Source organism: Colletotrichum graminicola (genome assembly GCF_000149035.1).
Source record: "Colletotrichum graminicola M1.001 genomic scaffold supercont1.38, whole genome shotgun sequence".
NCBI lineage: Eukaryota > Fungi > Ascomycota > Sordariomycetes > Glomerellales > Glomerellaceae > Colletotrichum > Colletotrichum graminicola.
In genome coordinates, this window is record NW_007361042.1 from 266,064 (window position 1) to 287,822 (window position 21,759).

General features: G+C 48.5%; 4 protein-coding genes across 4 annotated transcripts; 3 read left to right on the forward strand and 1 right to left on the reverse strand.

Moving 5' to 3' along the window:
• Positions 1-2,219: 2,219 nt before the first annotated feature.
• Positions 2,220-4,760, forward strand: GLRG_08347 (uncharacterized protein; the record flags this gene model as incomplete). Its single annotated transcript, XM_008099032.1, has 3 exons — positions 2,220-2,721; positions 2,859-4,448; positions 4,516-4,760. 3 exons carry the CDS (start codon positions 2,220-2,222, stop codon positions 4,758-4,760), a joined length of 2,337 nt encoding a protein of 778 aa, XP_008097223.1.
• An 801-nt stretch (positions 4,761-5,561) lies between these two features.
• GLRG_08348 (exocyst complex component Sec5) lies at positions 5,562-8,811 on the reverse strand (the record flags this gene model as incomplete). The annotated part of the gene is made up of 3 exons (XM_008099033.1): positions 5,562-6,281; positions 6,331-8,420; positions 8,472-8,811. The coding sequence occupies 3 exons, from the start codon at positions 8,809-8,811 to the stop codon at positions 5,562-5,564; spliced, it is 3,150 nt and encodes a 1,049-aa protein (XP_008097224.1).
• Positions 8,812-9,765: 954 nt separating this feature from the next.
• Positions 9,766-10,027, forward strand: GLRG_08349 (uncharacterized protein; the record flags this gene model as incomplete). The annotated part of the gene is made up of 2 exons (XM_008099034.1): positions 9,766-9,887; positions 9,943-10,027. 2 exons carry the CDS (start codon positions 9,766-9,768, stop codon positions 10,025-10,027), a joined length of 207 nt encoding a protein of 68 aa, XP_008097225.1.
• A 10,393-nt stretch (positions 10,028-20,420) lies between these two features.
• GLRG_08350 (uncharacterized protein) lies at positions 20,421-21,584 on the forward strand (the record flags this gene model as incomplete). Its single annotated transcript, XM_008099035.1, has 1 exon — positions 20,421-21,584. One exon carries the CDS (start codon positions 20,421-20,423, stop codon positions 21,582-21,584), a length of 1,164 nt encoding a protein of 387 aa, XP_008097226.1.
• Between the last annotated feature and the right edge of the window lie 175 nt (positions 21,585-21,759).

The window sequence follows — 21,759 nt, forward strand, 5'->3', positions numbered from 1 at the left end:
TTTATACTCCTGATATGAGCGCAGCGAAATCTCCAGATGCACTTTCAAGGACGGAAAGGTTGCACGCGGATCAAGCTGCCAGGTGGCTATCGACTAACAACCCAAAGTAGGAAGGCAAAGAGGCGACACTGGGGTGTATCATTAGACCGAAAGGACTTGGCTCTCAAGACCAGAGGCGAAAAGACGTTGCAGGAGACGCGACAAGGTAGTATTTCGTTACTGTAGGGATCGTAAGTGGGTAAACGGGGGATTGGCAACGTGCCGGAACGAGAGATTATAACTGGACAGCATGCGCCAGAAATGGCATGACGAGTCTGAAGGGGTGTCGTCTGTGGTAAGACTTACTGCCAGATGACAAGCGACGCGGACCGGCAGAGAAACGTCTTGGGCCGCCCCAAGCTTCTTGGGGGTTGGCCAATTTCACGGCAGAACCATGCGCTCGGCCATTGGTGTGACTTTCGCATGCCCCTAGAGATGCTAGGCTTAAGCGCCCTTGGTCTCAGGGCACGGAAAACCGAAATGCATCCTGTGGTCCAATAAGGTGGTGACAGCCTGACAGGAGAAGCGCGCTCTGCCCCAGGCGCCGTGCTTGGAGACCTTGAGGGCCGCGACGGAATAGAGTAGCCAAGAATTCTCTTGCCTTCAGGGTGTTTGTTCTATAGTTGAACAGTCGAACGTTGGAAGGTCATGGTCGACCAACGCTATTCCAGGCGTATCGGCAGGATGTCTGTCTCCAGTGCCGAGATCCAGAATCATTGGAGAAGAGACGACCCCCTCTAGACACTACTATAAAGTATAGCTAGCTAGGTAGCTGCGGGGCAGTGCGAGGTTCAATTTTGAGACCACGGCAGATGACCGACCCTCCAGCTCGGAGATGTCTCGTACCGTCCTTTAACTTGGCCCCGTACTCGGATCATACCACTCATCGACGACGCCGCCGAGACACAACGACATTGCTTACCTTAGCTGCGGCACCCTTTACCCAGGGAGAACCGAACACGAGCCACTGCCGCTTGACTTGAGCTGATGTAGAAGAAATGAGGAAAGGGACAGGCTTAATTAATTCCCTCTTCTTAGTGAAGAGGGGACTTCTCTCTACTAATAGTTAATGCAAACAAAGAAACAGCCTTTGATGAGCTGTGATACACTCCTGCGGGCAACCAGAGTAATGAAAGGTATTAGAAAATAACTGATGCCCAGAAAATGGCGAAGCAATGCTTATGAAGTCTTACCGGAAATACGCGCAGACGCTTATGGCAATTGACGGCTCATCGTCCGCAGGAGGTCCGAATGGTATCATCTCCTGTTTGCGACATCTTTAATATTGTTGGTTGAATCGCAAGGAGACACTGCAGGATGTAGGAGAAGACTTGGCTCGTTGGTCTGATAGGGTCGGAGTTGCGTTGCTAACAAACAGTCAACACACATGTGGGAAGCGCATTCATTGACATCGGGAAGGGGGATTATAGGAAGGAAATATCGGCCTATTGTAGCGTTCGTTCTATGCGGATAACGTTGATGATGATAGCCAATTAAGGGGACCGCTGCCGAGATCACAGCAGAACAAGTTTTCGCAAGAGTATCAGCTAGAATCTAATCCATCCTTGTTTAGAGAGGAAACGTTCTCTCATATCTCGCCATGGGATGGCTGACAAGATGCCTTGTTAGTATCATTATGGTCTAATGAGCACCAAAGGACACGCTGGGTTAGGCTGCATATTTACCTCATCTCACCTGGTGTCAGGTGTCGCCGAAATCCCCTATGGGTGGGGTATCCTCACGTGACGAGTAGGATCTGCTCCGCCCCACCATGGAATTTATCCGACATGGGAAGCGGTGTGAGAATTTTGTCAGTCTCAACGTCGGTGAGCCGTGGCAGAATTAGTGAATCGCATCGCTCTGCCCAGGTCCAACCAAGGTAATTGTTCTTTGTCGCCCGCTGGTATAAGCCTGGCGAGGCAATTTCTGGCCTGTGGTGCCTTCGAACTGCTCCAGACTCATCGGTTCTACTGCCTGAAATCACAGAGCGCTGGTCCGTCACCAATCCCTCTCTAAGCGACGCCGAGGGCAGAATTTCTTGGGCGGTCACCGCGACTCTGCAGCAAGTATCTCGACTATTGAGCCCTTAGCCGTCCACCATAGAAGCCCGGCTTCGGAAGGAAAGCGTCTTTGGGAATCGATCAGAACCGCGCGTATAGAACACAACAAACAAGGTCAACATGGGACGAAAACCAAACCCCGTGATTGGGGAGTATTTTACTCGGGGCCCCAAACTTGCAGACTCCAGCAACCGGTACCCGCACACCTGCAAGTTGTGCGGCGAAAACTTCCCCAAAGGCCGAGGTGAAGTCTTACACAAACACATCACTGAGAAGTGCCCTGCCATTACTCCCGAAGAGCGCATCAACGCCGCTCTCGGATTTGCGGGACTCCACTCTGGTTCTTCCGCACCTCGATCTATGAATCTTACCGTTAACCAGCTCGACCCCGCTGCGGCGGAGGTCGCACCCGAGGCGCCTGAGAATTGGTCTGCCCTTCGCACCCTCGCCGAAGCTTCCCGTCAGGTTGGTGAGAATGAGATGGGTGCTCCCTCGGCCCCTGGTCGCGATCCGTCCGAGTCAGCGGTTCGCCAGCTTGGGATTGGCTTTGAGGTTCAAGAGCAGTTTACTTTGGAGAACCCACCTGTGAGCTACGAGAATCGCCCCGGCCGCGAGCGTAAGGGTGAGTTTTGCGTTAGGTCTTTGCTTCCTTGGTTTTGTTTATGGATCTTCTTGTTAAATTCATCATTGGAGAACAAGCCTCTGAGTCTTTCCACGCCAAAGGCCCCGACTAGAAAAGTAAAGCTGACTTTTATGCAGAGTCCACTTCCAATGATAGCGCCAACCCTCTCAGTTACCTCACTACAGAGGAGAAGATGGAACATCTCCAAGCTGCGACCCAGCAGCAGAACAACCCCCCTATAGATTCCTCGGATCTATCGGTCGCCGTCGCCGCGACCGCGCGTCTTACAGACTCTCTCATGGACCCCCAGTTGACTACAGAACATACCGAGCCTCAGGTTTTGAGCCCAGCCATGTCTCCAACCGAAGCTTGCAAGCCAGAGCTTCCTGTCAACAGCATTCCCACCAGCAATGCTTCTGGTTCTGCAATGCCGCAACCACTTCAACAAGCTCAGCAACAGCAACCCCAGCAGCCTCAGCAGCCCTGGGGTGAGATGACTTACATGACGACCAACCACAACCCCACATTCGCGACTCATGTGGCTCCCATTGCACCCCCCAACAGAGGTGGCACTAGAATGCCGATAGGCAACGGGACTCAGAGCGAGCACAAGCGCAAGGCTTACAACCCGGCTCGACGCAAAGAAGTCCAGGCTGCCCGGAAGAAGGGCGCCTGCATTAGATGTCGCATCCTGCGCAAAACGTGTGGCACCAATGACCCCTGCGACCAGTGCCGAAAGATTCAGGGGCCTCGGCATTGGACTTACCCTTGTGTCCGTACCCGTCTCAACCAGGAATTGACTCTCTATTCGGCCGCTTTGATAGTAGTCCTGGCGCAGACCAGAGTGAAGCACGCTCGACAAAACTATCAACTGCTGTCAAATGGCACCTCTCTCGTCGTCTCTTTATGGGAGGACAGCCCCAGCCTGACACTTGCTGCTCTTGTCACTCCCCGCCCCCAGCAGCCTGTCACTGAGGAGACGGAGCAGACTAATGGAGACGCCAAGCCGGTCTTTCAAGTCGTCATGATTGATCAGGATAAAGAGGATCTTCCCGCCCGCATGGAGGAATTTTTGAAGTCCATCCTGCCAACACTGATCCAGCGCGAGCCGTCTCACTTTATGCAGGTTGTCTTAGAGGCTGCCCAAAAGTTTCCGCAGGAAAGGGTCACCGGCAAGAACCTGAAACTGGCCATTGAGCTTTGGGGTCTTATCGAGATCCTCGACCGAGAGCGCAGCTGGTACATCGCCGAAGAGCGTGAGGGCATCGTGTCGCCTCGGGGCCCCGAGGATTTTGCCGGAAGCGACGACCAAGACATCTACAACCTGATCACATTCCAGCTGTCCGCGGCAACTGAACGCAAAGCAAACAACGTGTCCAACAAGCTCATCAGCGAACTTCAGCGCTGCCTAGAGAACGGCAAGGCCAAGATCAACTTCGACGTATATCTGTCGATCCTGATCCTCCTTCACTGCCTTGAGAAGACGACATGGACGTTCAAGGTTTGGGAGATGGATGATTTCCGCCAACGCTGGCCCCTCGACCGCCCTCCCGCCATGTACGTCAATCAGGGCCGGGAGATCGCCGACCTCCTCAAGATGCTCCTGACTCTTCGAAAGTCCCACCCCAAGACGTTCCGAACCCTCGACGGACGGCTCAGAGTTATCGATGTTGGCGACTCAGACTTTGCTATGATGGCAGAATTTTTCGAAGCGCTGAACCTGGATTGTAAGCTTACCCCCCCCTCTCCCAGCCACATGCTCGACCTCATTACTGACTGCCATCTCTTATTTAGATGATGATGTCGTACAGAAGCTGGAGACATGTGCCTTTAGCCCCGAGACGTCACGTTCGTTGGAGCTTCATTTCTGTAGTCAGGTACTGCTCCCACCAAAGGAAGGTGACCATGGCCACCATGTCGCCGCTGCATCAAGCTCTGGCCACAGCACGCCACCCCCTCCTCCCGGCCCTGGCCCTGACATTGGCCCTACCTCTCTGGGCTCTCCACCTCCTCGGCAGCTGCAGCCTTCTATATCATAGAATGGCGTATAGACGTCTGCGAGTGCCTTCCTGAGCTGTAATCGGGATTGAACAGAGGTAGTAGCCGGCAGCCTGTGAACACGCGCACCTAACTTTCACTTACGTTTTCACCTTCACGATAATGAACGAACGACCAGACGAAAGATGCCGACAATGGCTAACGATGTACGACTACCACCATGGACCAGAAGCAAAAGCAAAAGCTCAAAAAAGATAGATACCACAAGGGTTACAGAACTTGGAGTTGAGAGACACTGGATATGGGAGTAATATAGAAGGGTTGCCTATTTATAGATGGCAATATCCAGTGGCCTTCGATTTGTGAGGGCGGCATTGCCTGTAGACTTTACTCATAGATACCCGACGCAAGTACCGACCCAGTTGACGAATGAATTGTGTAGCTCCCTATCGACTGGTATGTATTTGTTTTGGTTTTTTAAGAAAAAGAAAGAAAAATGAGGAGGCCGGTGCTCGGATCTATGTGGCCCATTTTAGAGTGTAATAAGTCGTCGACCTAAAGAGTTGTGGTTTGGGTGGCTTCTAGCTCGAATGGCGTTTGATCCAATGCACTTCTGATATTTCATCATTAAATGACCACAATCGGCCTGAGCAGCTCATCAGCTCCTTATTCTTTGGCTTGTATTGCAAGACATTGTCTATCGGAAACTGAACATTCATCAATCGTGCACCTCATTACCGACATGAACCCCCTAATGTCCCTGAACAGCGCGTGGACAATCACTCCCAGAAGCTTCACCGCCGCACATCTGACTATCTCATCCTACACTGTGGGGGAGGCCACTAGCCTTTTGTGATGCTAGAGATGGAATCTGCTGTGCCTGTCCTTGAGGGCCCCAAGCCGGGACGCTTGATCTTTCTGAAGCAGGAGAACTCGTTCTTGCTCGCCTCACGCAGCCGCTTCAACACGCTACGCATCTCCGGCAGCTCGCTCTGCAGCCGTGCGCGGGCATCGTTGTCGGTACGTCCGTCGAGTTCCTGGTAGATCTCACTCTGAAGTTGCGACGCGCGGTCGGTGGTGTACTGGCTCAGCGTCTGGGCAACAAATTCGACGTCCAGGGTAGCTTGCATCAGAGCCTCAAGGGTATATCTTGGGCGGGTGCGGAACGCCTCGAGAAGCTCGCGGCTGGTTTGTTCGAGGAGGTAAGAGAGCACCTGAGAAGTGAGAGTAGGGGCAGTGGTTGACACTTGGCTGTGGACGAGGACAAGGCTCAGAAGGGCCTCGTAGACATAGGGTCTCGCTTCAGACGGCTTTTGGCCAGATTCGGGACTCCAATCCGGAGAGGTGACTCCGGTCCGGACAATGGTCCGGAGCTGTTCAATAGATGGCCGAGTATAAGACTGGAAGAGCCTAGCATCAATCTGACCCAGAACATCTTTGATCGTCTTGGATTCGTCGCTGAGCTTCACCGAAAAGGCGTTCTCAAATTGCGAATTTAGGCTTGGGACCACCTTGGCCCGGAGGGCCTGCAGGTTGCTGAGAGTGAGGAGCATGCGGACGTTCTGCCGTTGATTAGCTGCCAATCTTCGAATACAAGGCGTGCTAACTTACTCTGTCTCCGGCATCAAGGGTCGCTCTTCCGCCACTGGGAGCAGGCCCGGCGGTGGCGACAATAGCACCGTCCGTATCCGTAGTCCAGTCATCGTCGGCCTTCTTGACGGATCGTTCCGCGTTTTCCACCATGCCACTCAACGCCTTATAGAGCGTCGTGACGTACTGGCTTCTGACCATCTGCAAGAGTTTGTTAGGTGGTGGGAGGACAATATCCCCCGCACCAGGTTTAGACATGGCTTCAGATATGTAAAGAATCTTCTGCATGCCAGCGAGCAATGCGCCTTCGAAAGCGGAAAAGCTTGAGGGCATGCGGGTTAGATCACCGAGTTCCGGTGACCGGTGCCAATCTTCGACAAACTTGATGTTTTCGGCGTCCTTGTTCCACGCGGCGCAAAGAGCAATGACGCATCGCTCTCTGGCAACGTTGACGAGAGACTTGAGTCTGTCCTGAACGCTGACATCCTGTCCGTTGAGAACCGGACCGATACTCGCCAAGTCGGATGCACCGGAGCCAACCAGGGCGAGCATCTTGGAGAGGTAATGAACGCCACTGACTGAGTTCGACCATGGAGGCCAGAAAGCTAGCTTTTCCCATGTCTCACCACGCTTGGGTGACGGTGGCGGGATGTTGTTGGGGTCGAGGTTGAGACGAGGATCTCTCAATCCGCTGGGTGAAAGGTTTCCGGCACTAGCGGATGGACTCATTGGTGACAGTGGAAGAGGCGAGAACAACAGCGAGATATCCTCCGGGGGTGGCCCTGCGAAGAAGGCGAACACCGTCTCGCGAATCATGTCGACAAGCTCCAACGTGCCCTTCTGTAGATCGTCTGCGCCCTGTTCCGTGAACTGGTGATGGCGTTGCGACTCTCCGTTGTAACCTAGGGGCAACGTGCGCTGTATCTTGCCATCCATGAAGCCCTGTATGATCTGCCAAAAATCCACGACTTCACCAAGAATGCCTTGCGGGGAGAGGATACTCGATAGAAATGCTAACATCTTTTCCCATAGCTCGATGATGTCGGCAGAGTCGGCCGACGCGATTTTGTTCTCAACAGTGGTCTGACCTAGAGAACGGAGATGGGAAGCGACCGTGTGCGAGCCAGGCTTGTCGGCGTTGGCAAGGCGTCGTCGCAATACCTCGACTTCGACTTTGGAGCGATCAGACGTCGATTGGATCTTTCCCTTGAGATGGTCATACCGACTAAGCAGCCAGACCCAAATCGGATTGTCGTCCACGCCCAATTCCAGGAGTAGACTGATCAGCTCCATGTGCTGATCCTGATGGCCCAGATTGTCGGACTTGGACACACCATGAAGGGTAACGAGCTTCCGCCAGACGTCGCGCTTGAAAGCTTGAATCTGCTCATCCACATCGTGCCACATGCGTGCTGCAAGAACAATCTGGTAGATTGTATCTGACGAGGCCTCGGTAGAAATGGTCGTGGCGAGGGCCCGCGCATTGTCGGAAAACTTGCGCGCCTTGTTGTACTCGTCCACAAGACTCTCATAGTCCCTCCGCTTGATGCTGTCGGAGATGGCCGAGCTAAGCTCGACATAGTCCTTGAATTGATCAATATTGGCAGACAAGACCTTGAGGTTCTCCTCCTTGTCACGGCCTCCCAGTGCCGGACCCCACACATCTTCTGCCTTGGCGGAAACGTCCAGCAGAGGTGCCTTGATTCCTGCGACGCCGTATTCGCTTTCCTTAATCAGCGCGTTCTTTTTGCGCGCATCCGACGCTGGGGTTCCTAGGGAAGCAGCGAGGTTCAAGTTGCTGATGCTGCCTCGGAAGCTGCTTCGACTGGCGTGGCGGGAGTGAGCACGAGCGCGACCCGTTGTAGGCGGTGGGGGTGGCTCGGCGCCGCGGTACTTCATCTCCCTGTAGACATTATCTATAGTGGCCTTGGCCTTGACGAAGCGCTCGAAGTTGGTCTCTACCAGGACCTTGAGTGACGCAGACTTTTGGTCGATTGACTGTGACAGAGTGTCCAGACCAGCAAGTAAGCTTTGAGTATCGGCAGTTGCGTGCATCTGAGACAGAAACAGGGCGGGGGAAAAGGTGGTGGATGACAGAAGGAATCGATTACCTGCGCATTGGTCAGCCCCGATATCGTCTTCGTGTTTCGAACCCTACGTACGCAGGCGCGGATCATCTTGGATGGGAACTCCTAGCTGGCGGAGAGTCCTAACAACGCTGTCGGTAGTGCCCAAGGGATCTGGCTCGTCTCGCTGGACGATGTTACCGATGCCTCCCTTCTCCGACTGAGACCCAGGTATTATGCTCCGCCGATCGCTGACGGCTCTTTCTAGTGCTTGGTATCGTGACTTGCGGCGCTGTAGCTTCGCATTCTTCTCATCTTTGACGTCTTCGTCGTCATCGGATGCATCACTCTGGTCCTTCTCGGCAGGCCACTCGTTAGGGTACGGTGTAGGAAGCTGATAGAAATCCAGAATCGTTCGCTCATAGTCTGAAGCCATCGTTGGGGTATTTCGGTATGCTACCTGTAAAAGAAAGCAATTATGATCCCGATCCGTCCGGGAAGACGGGTTTCGAGTGAGCTTGCTGCCAGCAGCAGCAGCACTCGTCGCTGTTCTGTTTCGACTTTCAAGCGCGAATTGGCAATGCTGCTCAAAAACACCTGTCGTGCCAGGGCTGCAAGAAGCACGCAAACGAATGCATAAAGGAAGAGGTTGTTACCTACCTACCTAGGTACCTACCTAGGTACCTAATGGCACGGATACAGCCGGCACTTAGCGCACATCCACGCAGTTCAAACTGCCCCATCCCCAGCTTCTACGGCTCGGCAGAGGAGAAACTATGGCCCGCTCTGACAACCGACAGATACCACGTTCCGCACGCCTGAGCACCTCGCTCAAGCTTTCCACATCGGCGGTATGAGACCAGGAACTCCAGCCCGACCGAGTCTTCCGTTGTCCGTGTGCTCATTCGCTGCCCCACGCTTTGACGTACATGCATTGTACCGACAAGCTTGAACTCGTGCCGTAACCAGCCCGCGAAGTATGGGGATAGGGTAAGTATGATGTACGAATAGATACTTAGCAGAATATCGCTCATCTCGGCTTCACTTGTCTTACCTGGACGCGGCCTCTGCGGGGGTTTCCCGTTTCCGCGGCTTGTTATCGTCCCTAGATCCAACAAGCTTTGTCGGTACTGGGACCCCATCCGCCGTGTTTACCCACAAGCCACGAGTTGATGTGTGATGTGGCCGACGACTGGATAAGTCGGCACGCCCCTCTGCATATTCTCTGCTATATATTGAAGCGCCCATGGCCCTTTTGCTGAAACAGTCTGCTCTTTTGCCTTATCTTCTACGCAGTCACATTCTAATTCATTAACTGCATACTCATTACACACTTCTCTCCTGAGAAACGGTCACTTTCGCAGTTTTCCAGCACAACACTGCAGTCGAAATGCCTTCATCCGACGTTCAGAAGGACCAACTCCAGTCCGTCCTTGAGAGAAAGGGCATTCGCTTCCACGTCAAGACCGGCGGTGCCAAGTATGAGTGTCATCTCCAGGACCGATCTTCCTAGTATGTGTAATTATTTCTCGATCTGCCGTGATCTAGTACTTACATTTCCTTTCAGCGAGCGCATCAAGGCCGCCAGGGCCAACTCGTCCGCTTCTCAGGCCAGCTCCTCGTCCGCTTCTACCGTCAGCAGCAACCACTAAATAGCTCATTTAATGGGGTAGGTGGTTGGCTTTTACGGTAGCAGGTTTAAATAAAATTAGGGACTGAGAACGGCATTGGGAGGAACGAAGTTCGCCACACTATTCACGACACAATCACGGCGTTATGATGAAGCACGACACGGATAAACGGACAGAAGTGAACTACATTCTCCGACACCTGGGCGATGTCGACGGCAACCAACGGTCTCCAAACATCGCCTTTGGATGTGGTCTTTTATCTTGCAGATGCGCACGAAGTCCTCCGGTCTTCAGGAGCACAGAAGGAAGGTACAATGAGTGGAAACAATATTGGGGACTGAAGACCAGGGCCAGGACCAGGACATGCCATCCAGATAGCATCATCATCGGGCTGCATTAGGGCTACGTAGTATCGGCGCGGAGTTTTCACAACTAGGCGGTCTTGAATAGCGCCAATCCGATACAGTAGCCAGCGAAAAGGGCCTCCTCTAGATAGGTAGTTTGAATACCATCTCTTCCTGCACGGACCAATAGACTTCTTGGCGCCTGCACAGTGCACATTCTCATGAACTCGATGAACAGGTACTGGAGGAATGTGGATCTGTGATTATGACTTCTTTTATTCTTCCTTCCATAATACAGTCGGTGACAGGGCCAATTGTAACGATGCGGTATTATACGGATCGCCCGGCATTGCAGCTCAACTGATCTTCTCAACTCATGACGCTGTGATATTTAAAGTAGAAATAACATCCTACAACCTTGGGAATGGGCATGCTTCCTTACTTGTGGGTCTTACGGCCGGCCTCGCCATGGTTGACGTGACCGCTGTTGATTTACATATAATAAGACGGGCTGGCCTAGACACTCAACAGCCGTATTGAACACTTAGAACACACTTAATCAAACCGTGTCTTATCTTTGTCTCTCTCTATCTCCTTACCTTTAGCCACACTTAACTACTATGCACACTCTTCGTTCCTCTATCATGGCTGCTGCCATGCTTACTGTTACCCCTGCTCTTGCCAACAGCTTCGAGTATAACCTTGTTGACGGAGTCCCATGCATACAGCAGCCAGAAGAGTCATTCACTTGCTCGGATGGTAACGAAAACTCAACTGTTGCACTGGACGACTATTATGCCGAAATTTCAGTTTACCCAAGAACACCAAATCTAGGAGTAAAGGCTGAATGTGGTGGTCCCGTCGCCTACATCTTCTGTGTAATGAATACTACAGGCTTTTACGTGGAGGAGTGTAGTGGAAAGGCTTTATCTTCTGTAACCACCGTTAGGCAAGAAGCGACTTTTCGATTCAATCCGCCGGCCAGGAGCTCACCTTCACCGATGCAGACCCGTATACCCAGAGCTCTGACGGTGGTTCAACCTGTTCAGGTGGCAGTGCAATGAGAACGACTAATGGGGCTATTACGATGACTTCAGAGGACGACAATGACATAACAATCAGAGCGATTTGCAATGCCGGCAGCTCTGTCTTCTACACATCTGCAGGTGATATAGGCAACTTCATGAAGCCTAGTGTCTGTGGCTACGGGATTACTAAGGCAGTCGGCGTTAGGTCACGCGCGCAAATCAACCCAGTGCGTGAAGGCAATAAAATCTAAGACGCCTTTACCTATATTATATGCGTAGCGGAAGCAGTGGCGCCGATCGAGCTGAGCGACGAGGTGGATGAGGCTGTGGTAGGGGCTCGTGATTGAGTCTACTCCCACAAAAACGGTATAGCAAGTCAACAACGCATTAATCCTGAAGTCAGGAACCACTGTATCCGGCCGATTAACATTATACCAAACGCACCTGCTTGTGAGTAGAGAGCTCTCAATATCCTCGGTCTGGCTCTATTAATTAACGCCATTCACACGGCAGTTATCAGCTAGAACCATGGGGAGCCGGCGAATATTGCCGACAATGTTTGACGTGGATACGACCGCATTCACATCACCCGGGGCCGACCAGATTTAACTGACCAATGTAAGACTGAGCCGGGAAAGTCTCATGGTAGAGTTGTTGAATGATGGGTATGACTCTGGGTACCGCTCGCGAGTGATATAAAAGACCTTACCAAAACTAAGACATCTGGACACTTGCAATAAAGCTTGTTTCAAAAGAACGTCGTCCCCGGTATCAACAAGCAGAGGGTTGTTCAAGGAGAGATGAGCCGTCTCGGAGAGGAGGTAGAACGCATCGGACAGTGGGCCAAGCCAGTGTGAGCAAACAACTGCAATTTTGTTCGACCGAGACCATTCACGCTGGAATTAGACGTGATGGCCTGTCCGAGAGGCCAGCTGCCGACATGAGCCAGTCAACATCTTGAAGCTACAATATGAGTTTGTTCAATTGACCAGAAACCAACAATGGTTGATTTTCTGGTGGTTATGGAAAATTAACAATGATGTGGAAATGAAAAATGGTACCACGAGGAGTTTCTATTGCCCCTTGAAGTACATTGCTTCACGTATTATGGACGACGGGCCCGTCATTCGGGTACAGTGGGTCACTTCCGGAGACGAACCGGAATAAATTGTGACGGAAAAAACGGGTCAACGACACCGACTACACGGACCCATGGGCGGGGTGACGTCTGCGCAACGGAAGGGTGCTCGGAAATGTGCAACGTAAAAAATAGAAAGAGGGACCCTGTGAGACGGAAGAGACGCTGGTTTTCTTTCCGTTCGCCGAACATTCGCGATGCAGGCAACTCCAGTCGACGACTGGCCGGTTCCGTACCTCTTTTCTGGCGCTAACGCGTCATGCAAACCATGGACAGGGCGGGCTGAGCAACCAGGCAGCTGATGATGATGATGATGATATTATTTAACGCCCGTCAAGTCCATCTTGTGGCACAAGGCGCCTGCGCAGTCTATCTACTATTACTAGCCCAAATATCCTCTACAGAAGGGTATTTAGGTAAAACAACGTCCCTATAAAATAGTGCAAATCCCCTATCGTAAGCGCTAGAATTAGTATTTTCCTCCTAAGATTATACGTAAAGTTATATATACTAGGTAATAACTATATAGGGTTAGTGATAGTAACAGTAAGGGAGAAGGTAAGTCTTTTAGTTTATATTATTTATAGGCTAAAGTTAAGCGTAACTTTAGTAAAGTGTGTGTTATAAAGGAGTAGTAAGTAGGTTATATCTATTATATACTAGGAGGACCCTATCTAGCTAATAGTTAGAGGTAACCTATAATAATACTAAATTAAGGTAAGGAGATCCTTCTTAGTAATATGTCTTAGCCTAGGTTATAGCTAAGCCTAAAGGGGGAATCCTCTGCTTGTAGTCTACCCTTACTAAGAGAGGCTTAGGAGGGCTAACCGTTAGGTAGCAGCACCCTGTTACTGCTTAAGGGGGCTAGGCAGATATATATACGTTAGTGTAGGCTTTTAGGGCAAGCTTAATAAACTTACGCTAGTCCTCTTTAAGCTAGGTGTATGTCCCTGTCTATAGTAGCTAGGGTTACGTCTAATAGCAGAAGAGGGGGTAGTCTAAGGACTTTAGCGCTTTATATTAGTAGAGGCGCTTAGTATCTAGGTAGGTAAACCTATTATAATAGGCTGTAAAATCGCTATGCCTAGTGTAGGTAGTAAAAAAGAAGTAAAGTTCCTTATGCAGTAGGGAGATCTTAGAGGTAGGTTTAAGATATATAGTAAGGTTATTTATCCCCTAGATCTAGTACTAGTTTAGGCAGGCCTTATACTACTAGCTAGAGAAGGCTATATTAGTATAGAATTATACCTTTTGTCTAATATAGCTAATAGTAGGGAGGTAGGTCTTTAGGTTAAGGGGTTTAATATTAGCGCCTTATTTAGTAAGCTTATTAGCTATCTTATTCCTTAGTATATCCTTATGCCTAGGTAACTACTAGATATCTACTAGTACTAGGGAGTAGTGTACTAGGCTCTAGAACTTTAGGAAGGCTAACTATAAGGAGTTAGCTAGTACACTATTAAGGTAGTATATAATAGTATAGTTATTAAGGCATACTATTATCTTTATAGTGTTAGGGTAAAGCCTAGTAAGATTAAGGGCAGTAGATAGGCTAGCTATAGCCCCTTTAGCCTTAGCGTTAAAGACTTTAGCTTTAGGGAGGCGTTAGCAGCCTATATATAGGACCTTCTTATTATAGTACACTATATACCTAAAGCTAGTGTTATTAAGTAAAGTCTAAAAGCTATTAGTATAGGTTAGTAGGTAGGTAGGTAAGAGGGTGTTAGCCTAAGTAAGGTAGGTAGTTATAGCCTTATCCTTCTTAAGTCTAGTCTAAGGCGCCTAGTTATAGGTTCTAGGGCAGAGGACTAGTCTAGGGAAGGGAGAAAAGGTATTAGTAGCGTTAGTTAGGATAGTTAGGTAGAAGGAGATTCTATATTAGACCTACTTCTGCTAGGTCTTAACCTAGTAGGTAAAGGGGTAAAGGTAGTTAAGAGTGCTAAGCCGTAAGGCGTAGTGCTCTTAGGCGGCTTATAGTAGTAGCTATATTAGGGGGGTACTAGACTCCCTATATAAGGTAGTAAGGGGGGTTATACGCTAGATAGGTAGGCAGCCTTAGATACTAATATTAATAGCAGCTTAAAGCTTAGTAAGTTAGTCCCTAAGCCTATATTATATATAGGTAAATCCGCCTTAGGTCTTTTTTACTAAGGCTTTAGTATAGCCTAGATACTATAGTTTAGTAGTGTAAAAGGCCTTTAAGATAATAATAGTGTGTAGTGCGTATTATATAGCAGCTAGAGGGGCGCCTCTAAGGACCTTATTAAGGCCCTAGAGGTGTCCTACTGTTAACTATACCTTAGTAGTACGTACTTTAATATACGTCTTAAAAAATAGAGATTAGTTAAGCTAAACCCTAAGCTATCTTATAGTAGGTTTAGAGAGAATTATTTAGTGTACGTAAGTAATAGTAGGGGGTAGTTCCCTATTAAGCCTATAGGAGAAGTGTATAACTTCTATCTTACTAAGGTTAAAAGTAATACTATTTATAGCGCTATAGTTAATAGTTTAGTTAAGGATAGCTTAGGTAGTAGTAGAGGTGTATATAAGGGTTTTCCTTATATATAAGATACTATAGTTATTAGTATAGCTAAACTAGGTTAAATAGAGACCTATATTATATATAAGGACTATATAAAGGAGGTATAAAATTAAGGATATTAAGGATCCCTATAGGAGGCTATAGTAAAGTAGTACTATAAGGGTATATATTCCTTTATAGCGTATATATATATAACGCTAGCTAGTAAAATATTTAACCTAGTTAATAATATTAAAGGGCTACCTTTACTTACGTAGCTAGAGGTTAAGGAGGTCTAAAAAGGTAGCGTTAAATACGCCTTATATATTATATATAACTAAAGTAGTAACCTCCTTCTTAGTAAAGGCCTCCTTAATATTATAGGTAAGGCTACTTACTATATTAACTACTAAGCGTTTTAGAAGGGCGCTAGTAACCTAGGGGTATAGGATCCCCTGTTATATATAGGCCTATACTAATCTATAGGCTATTAGGCGTTTAAGGCCTTTTCTAAGGGTAAAAAGAAATAAGATTAGGCGCTATCCCTTAGTAGTGCTAGTGTCTTAGTTAGGCTTTAGGATTATAACTATCTTAGCTTTCTAGAATATTAGGGGGTAATACCCTAAGTAGATATAGCTAGAGTATAGAAGCTAGATAGATATAGAAATATAAGGCTAGGTAGCTCTTAGTATAGTAATAGTAATACTATTAGCGCTAGGTAATATATTACTAACTCTAAGTAGGGAGGCCTATACTTCTTCTAAGGGTATCTTAGCTTACTATTATAAGGTAGACTAAGGGGCTAAGGGTATATAGAAGCCCTTACCTATAGAGGGGACGTTACGCTTAAGTAGGGTAAAGTAAAAAAAAAAGGCTTTCTCTATAAGGTTAGTAAGTAGGGCCCTATTAGGGCCCTATAGGGAAAGTAAGGTAAATTAGGTAGAGGGCTTATCCTATCTTATTATATAGTAAAGGTCTTTATTTATCTTTATACTATATATCCTTTCTTACTATATATTAGCCTTAGCCTCCTAAACTAAGGTTAAAAAGAGGTAACAGGCAGACTTAGCTAAGTTAGAGGAGGGGTTATATTATTAGGTCTAGTAAAAGGTTTCTTTAGCCTACTAACATACTATATTCCACTAGGGGGTACCTTTTCCCCCTAGGTAGTATTAGACGCTAGTAGCTATAAAGGCTAACTATAGAACACTACAAATAGCCTCTATAAGGCAATCTAGGTCTTATTAAAAGTCTATAATATTAAAGATAACCTATATATTATCCTTAATAGCCTTAGTAAAGTTAGAGACCTTATTAGTAAAAAGGTATAAGTTTAGTCTAGGCTATATAAGGTCTAAGATCTAAGGTAAAAGTAAGAGGGTAATAATAGTCTTATAATTAGAGCTAGTATAGTACTAGTGTGCTACTTATATACTAGCTAGGGGGATATTTAAGACTATAAGGTTAAGGGTGTTACTAGTATTATATATTAGGATCCCTAGTATGTTTAGGACTATAAGGTCCTAGAGGGAGAACTAGTCTACTAGCCTTATAGCACCCCTATTTAGGGTAATACCTAGTTACTAGTCTTAGTATATAGCGTTAAAGTCCTCTGCTACTAGTAAGTATAAGAGGGAAGACTATTTCTTTAGGGCGTTAAAGGTTAATTTAAAGGTAATATCTCTATAGACATTAAGTATAGTTATATTATCTAAGGTAATACCTAGAAGGTCCTTATTAGGTAATAAGGTAATACCTTATAAGTATAAAGTAAGAAAGTCCTTTTAGGTGTAAGTAAGAACATAAGGCCTGTCTTTAGTGCTAGACTAGGCGTAGATAAGTAAGAATAAGGTGTAATTAGGGTATAACTTAGTAATATTAGTAGCCTTATTAAGAGAGCACTATAGCTTTTAAATTAAGATAACTTTAGCTTTAGTAGCTAAAGTAAAAGTAAGAGCAGTATTATATACTAGCCTAGTCTTTTAGACGTTAACTTAGAAGATCTATATATAATAGGTTATTAGTTACGTTAGTATAGGTTTCTAGTTTAAGTAATAGCATAGCAAAAAGCAGTAAGCATAAGGGATTCTTTTAGGTTATATATAGAGGTCCTTAGCACTAGGGTTAAAGTTATACCTCTTTCTAATAGTTATATATTAAGTATTATTAAGACGTCTTCTTTAGCCTAGAGGCCCCTAGTAAGCATGGCGCTAGGGGTAGCTATATAAAAGTTAGCTAGGGGTAGTAAGGTTTAGCGTAGTAGGTTACTATCTAGGGCTCCCTCTTAGGTCGCTAGTAGGCCCTCTAGGGCCCACTTAGCGGCCTAGAAAAAGGAGTAGCCCTAACAGTAGGTAAGTTATCTATTAGCTGCTATAAGCAATTAGTATACTTTATTCTTTAGCTAGAGCCTAATAGGACAAAACAAGAAGTTAGGGTAATATAGGCCTAGGCAGTTAGTATACTATATATAGGCCTAATAGGGGGTGTTAAGTAGGTAGCCTTAGGCCTAGTTTTTACTACACTACTAGTAGACTAGCTAGTGCTTATACTAGTAGGTGCTATACTAGTCTTAGTATATCTTATACTACTTTAGTAGTTTTTTTTTAAGCTACTAGGTAGTTATACTACTAAATATATAGAAGTAAGAGGTAGGTAGGGTGTAGTTAAAGGTAATAATCTAGGATTATAATTTACTATCTTTAGTAGTAAAGGAAAAGTAAGCCTAAATAGCTACTAACCCTACCTATATCTAAATCTTAAAGGAGATTAAAGACTTAAAGGGGATTATAGTGTTATTAAAGCTAAAGTAGATATTATATAGGATATAATAAATAATATAGGAATACTAACTAATAGATCCCTTAAGGTAAGTTATATTAAAGAGTTAAGAAAGCTTAGCGCTATAAGTAAGTATAGTTAATTATGTTCTTAAGGTGCTTAAGGTAATTATAAAGCTACTATTAACCTTAGTTACTTTTATAACGTCCTTAACTATAATTTAGTAAGCCTTTATAAGTCTGTTATAGATAATTATAAGATTAGTTACTTATAGAGGGTGGCCTATAGGAAATTAAATAAAGATATAAGTATCTTTTAAGTATATACCTCTAGACCTCTTTTATATAGGAGTTAGGCGTGTTAAAAAGACGCTATTAGGTAGCGTCTCTTAGTAGTTATAGCTAGAGGTTATAGCAGCATATAAAGGGCAGGGTGCTATAGAGGTATTTAGGCTAGTGTTAGTAGTAGTAGTATTAGTATTAACAGCAGGCTAGCTAGTAGTAATATTCTTAAGGAAGATAGTAAAGGCCTATAAGTAGTACTAGGCTATAGCTTAGTTAGCAGGCTCTGCCTCTAGTTAGGTTAGTGTAGACTAGATAACGCTAGTAAGGGTGGCTCTAACGTAGTAAAGACTCCTAATCTTACTAAGGAGATAAGTAGTAGAGTTTTTTTTATAGGTTAATGCTAAGGGGCAGAGGGTTAGGAGCTTAGGAGAAAAGAAAAGTGTAAGGCGCTTTTAGGGGGACTAGAGGGGTCAGACTGCGTTTAGCTTAAGGTTATAGGTTAAGGTTACGTTAGCGTTAGCGTTAACGTTAACGTATTATAGGTAAGGTTGCAGTAGTAAAGAGTTAAAGACGTCTGAAGTGATAGTAACAGACGCAAAAGCCCTAGCCGGCGGGCCTGAGGCTTCAGCCTCAGCCGCGGTGGCTGGGGCCATTGGGGGTGGCCGGAAAAGTGGCTGTTAGGTGTGGCAGTACAATTATGGTGGCACGCACTAACAGTGCGTGCCAAGGAAAGGTGTGCAGGAGGGAAGTTGAGCAACCAGGCAGCTACCATATGAGCCAGAACATAACCATCGGTGCACTTAACGTGGCGGATTTGACAGTGTGCCGCTGAAGTTGAACGAGTATACCATACCACACCGTACCCACCTTACCACACCAATACTGTTAGTGGAATGGCACAAGACCCAAACGTCGGTCCCATGAGCTTGACATCCCCACCATTTGACGTGTTGCACGAGCTCTATCTCGGTGCTGCTGTCGCTGTACGCATCAGGTCTGGCGGCTTGCCTGAGCTCTGTCGCGCGGAGTATCGCGCTAAACTGGTGAAAATATTGACCCAAGCCTTGATGCAACTGGTGGGGTGAAGCAACTATTATTACTCGGGTCCTGTTGAGAGACTGACCGTGGTGCGAAGCATGGGTTCAGCAGGTCGGCTTTTATGCTGTGGCGATAAAGCACGAATTGCCTGCCATAGGCGGGTTTTTATGCTGCTGAGCGCTTGGTGTGCCGTGCGCCACAAAATACCCCAAGCCAAACCCGCCGAGAATGCAAGCTTGCTCTCTCTCTCTCTCCCTTGTCCCCAGGGTGACTCGTCGAACGTTTGGCCGCGCTACGGACTCGGACCAAAACGTCCATGCCGCTCTGGCAGCGAGGCGCACCACGAGGTCAACCCCCAAATGCTATCGATACCAAGCCATTCGGACGCCCCCTACGCAGTCCATAACCAGGGGACCCCTTAACTCTCTGCTTTAACAATGACGGACTATTGGTTGAACGTTCCTGGCCGCCCCTCTTCGCGACCGCCCTGGATCCGGACTGTCGTGGGAGGAGATAGAAGAGGTACTCTCTTGCTCGGATAGGGGTATGGAGGCACTGAACGAGCCGCCAGGGTACATGGCTGCCTCGCCTCGTTGACTACGCTCGAAGCCCACACCGCAGTCGAGGGGGTACGCAATCCCTACAGGTGCTTTCGTATGTAAGTCATAATTATGTACTGCCTGCCTGCTGCTGCCGCCGTACCACACCGCAGTCTTTTTACTTACGCACTGCCTCGCCCATCCTTCATCCCCGGAGCGTTTCTCCTCCTCCTCCTCCTCCTCCTCCTCCTCCTCCTCGTCGACTCCAACTTCGGGTCGTTACCTTATTTCTGATTGTCGGTGTTAGGCCTGTTGACCAGAGAGGGTTGTTCAAGATGCCTGTACCAATCGCAGCCAAAGGTGAGTGATACATGCACTAATCATCCCTTGTCGCTGCCCTATCGCTTGTGTACTGCCCCCCCATCTCTCCAAACACCGCCCGACGATCTCCTGTAGTGCTCCTTCTTCCTGTGCCCACGCTACCCCGCGTTGACCTTGTTGCGAATCACGTTACTTGTCTGAGGTGGTCAGGCCTGTGGCGAATGGCCTCCGGGATCAAGCGATCCCGACTCGTTCAGCGCGTGGCCAATTTGGAGCTTGGGATCCTATTATTTCTTGGGTCGGCTTTTTTTTTTCGTTATTACACTGGACCTACCTGTTTTCTTCCCTTGACGCAAACCCGCTGTTATCTCCCAAGCCATCCGCGCCTATTACACCTATTACACCACACTTGCCCACCTGACGATGCCTCCCGTTAACAACGGTGCCCTGGCTTCAGCCGGCGTTATTGCTGTGTCTGTCGCCGTAGCAGCTGCTATTGCCATTTACGAGTCACCCGAACTTCGACGGTATGCCGACGACATACGGAGGCGTATCGCAGTTGCACTGCATTCCCTGGGCGAGGGTATCGAGCCCGGCGACCGTCCGCCCATGTTCAACCGCCCTGAGGATGCCCAGGGCTTCCTAGAGTCCCGTGGAGGAGTCGACGCCGGCGTGGACGCCGATGATGAAACCCGCCGCCGCCAGCGCGAGGAACTGATGTACTGGAATGCCGTGCACCTGGCCAAGAAGGAGAAGGAGATTGTCGAGGCCGAGGAGTCGGGTTCGCCGGAGCGGCCGCCACCCGGGCCTACACGGGGCAGGTCTTTCGACGACTTTATGCAGCAGGACTACAACGGCGAGAAGGGATCTTTTGTCTTCAATTCGGGCGCAAACGTCTATGACGACGAGGGCCTTGTTCGCCGCCGCCCCGAAGGTGTCCGGGGTCTGAACTCCTCCCTCTATGCCAACCCATTTGCCGACGAGCACCAAATCGACCAGGACGAGCTGCCGACGTTGGAAAATTCGACCCACGCTTCTCCTGGCCGTGACGCGGCCGCGTCAGACATCTACAGTGCTACCACCCGTGACACCGACGAATCCCCTCGAGACATCGCCACCGCCGCTGCCACCCCTGCTCATATGCCTCCACTGGTCGACCTCGCCGAGGCCCCTTCAGAGTCCGAGAAGTCTGCAACTCTCGATCGCGAGCTCGGCCCCGACGAGTACATGACTGCCGGCCAGGAAAACCGCGAGGAGGCCTACGCCTCCATCCAGGCCTGGGCTCAAGGGTCCTCCACCGCCTCCAACTTCTACTCCCCGCTGCCCATGTCGCCTCCCGTTCCCATGTCCGAGCCCGAGCTTGTCAGCGAAGGAGAGCTCACGCCCACCGACTCTGCCTCTCTCGTCGGCTCCGGCGAGGACGTTGCCGACGAGGCCGCCTCATCGAGGGCTGGCGACAACAGCCGCTACTACGACGTACTGAGCGAGAGCGAGGGCATGATGACCCCTGCGAGCTGGTCTGAGGTTGGCAGCGTCGTCAGTGAAACTGAGACCCAAAATGTGGCTCGAGCCGGTGCCCACGCATAGCCTGTTTTCTTTCGGTCCGGTGTGCTGCTCGATACATCACGGTTCAAAACCAGTCGACTTGCGGGAGCCTGGCGGCAGGCAAGGTATGGAAACGGCGTAAAAGGTTCAACAGTACTAGGAAACAATGTATTCATAGATTCTATCTTTTGCTTGGGCGGCTGGGTTCATTATTATA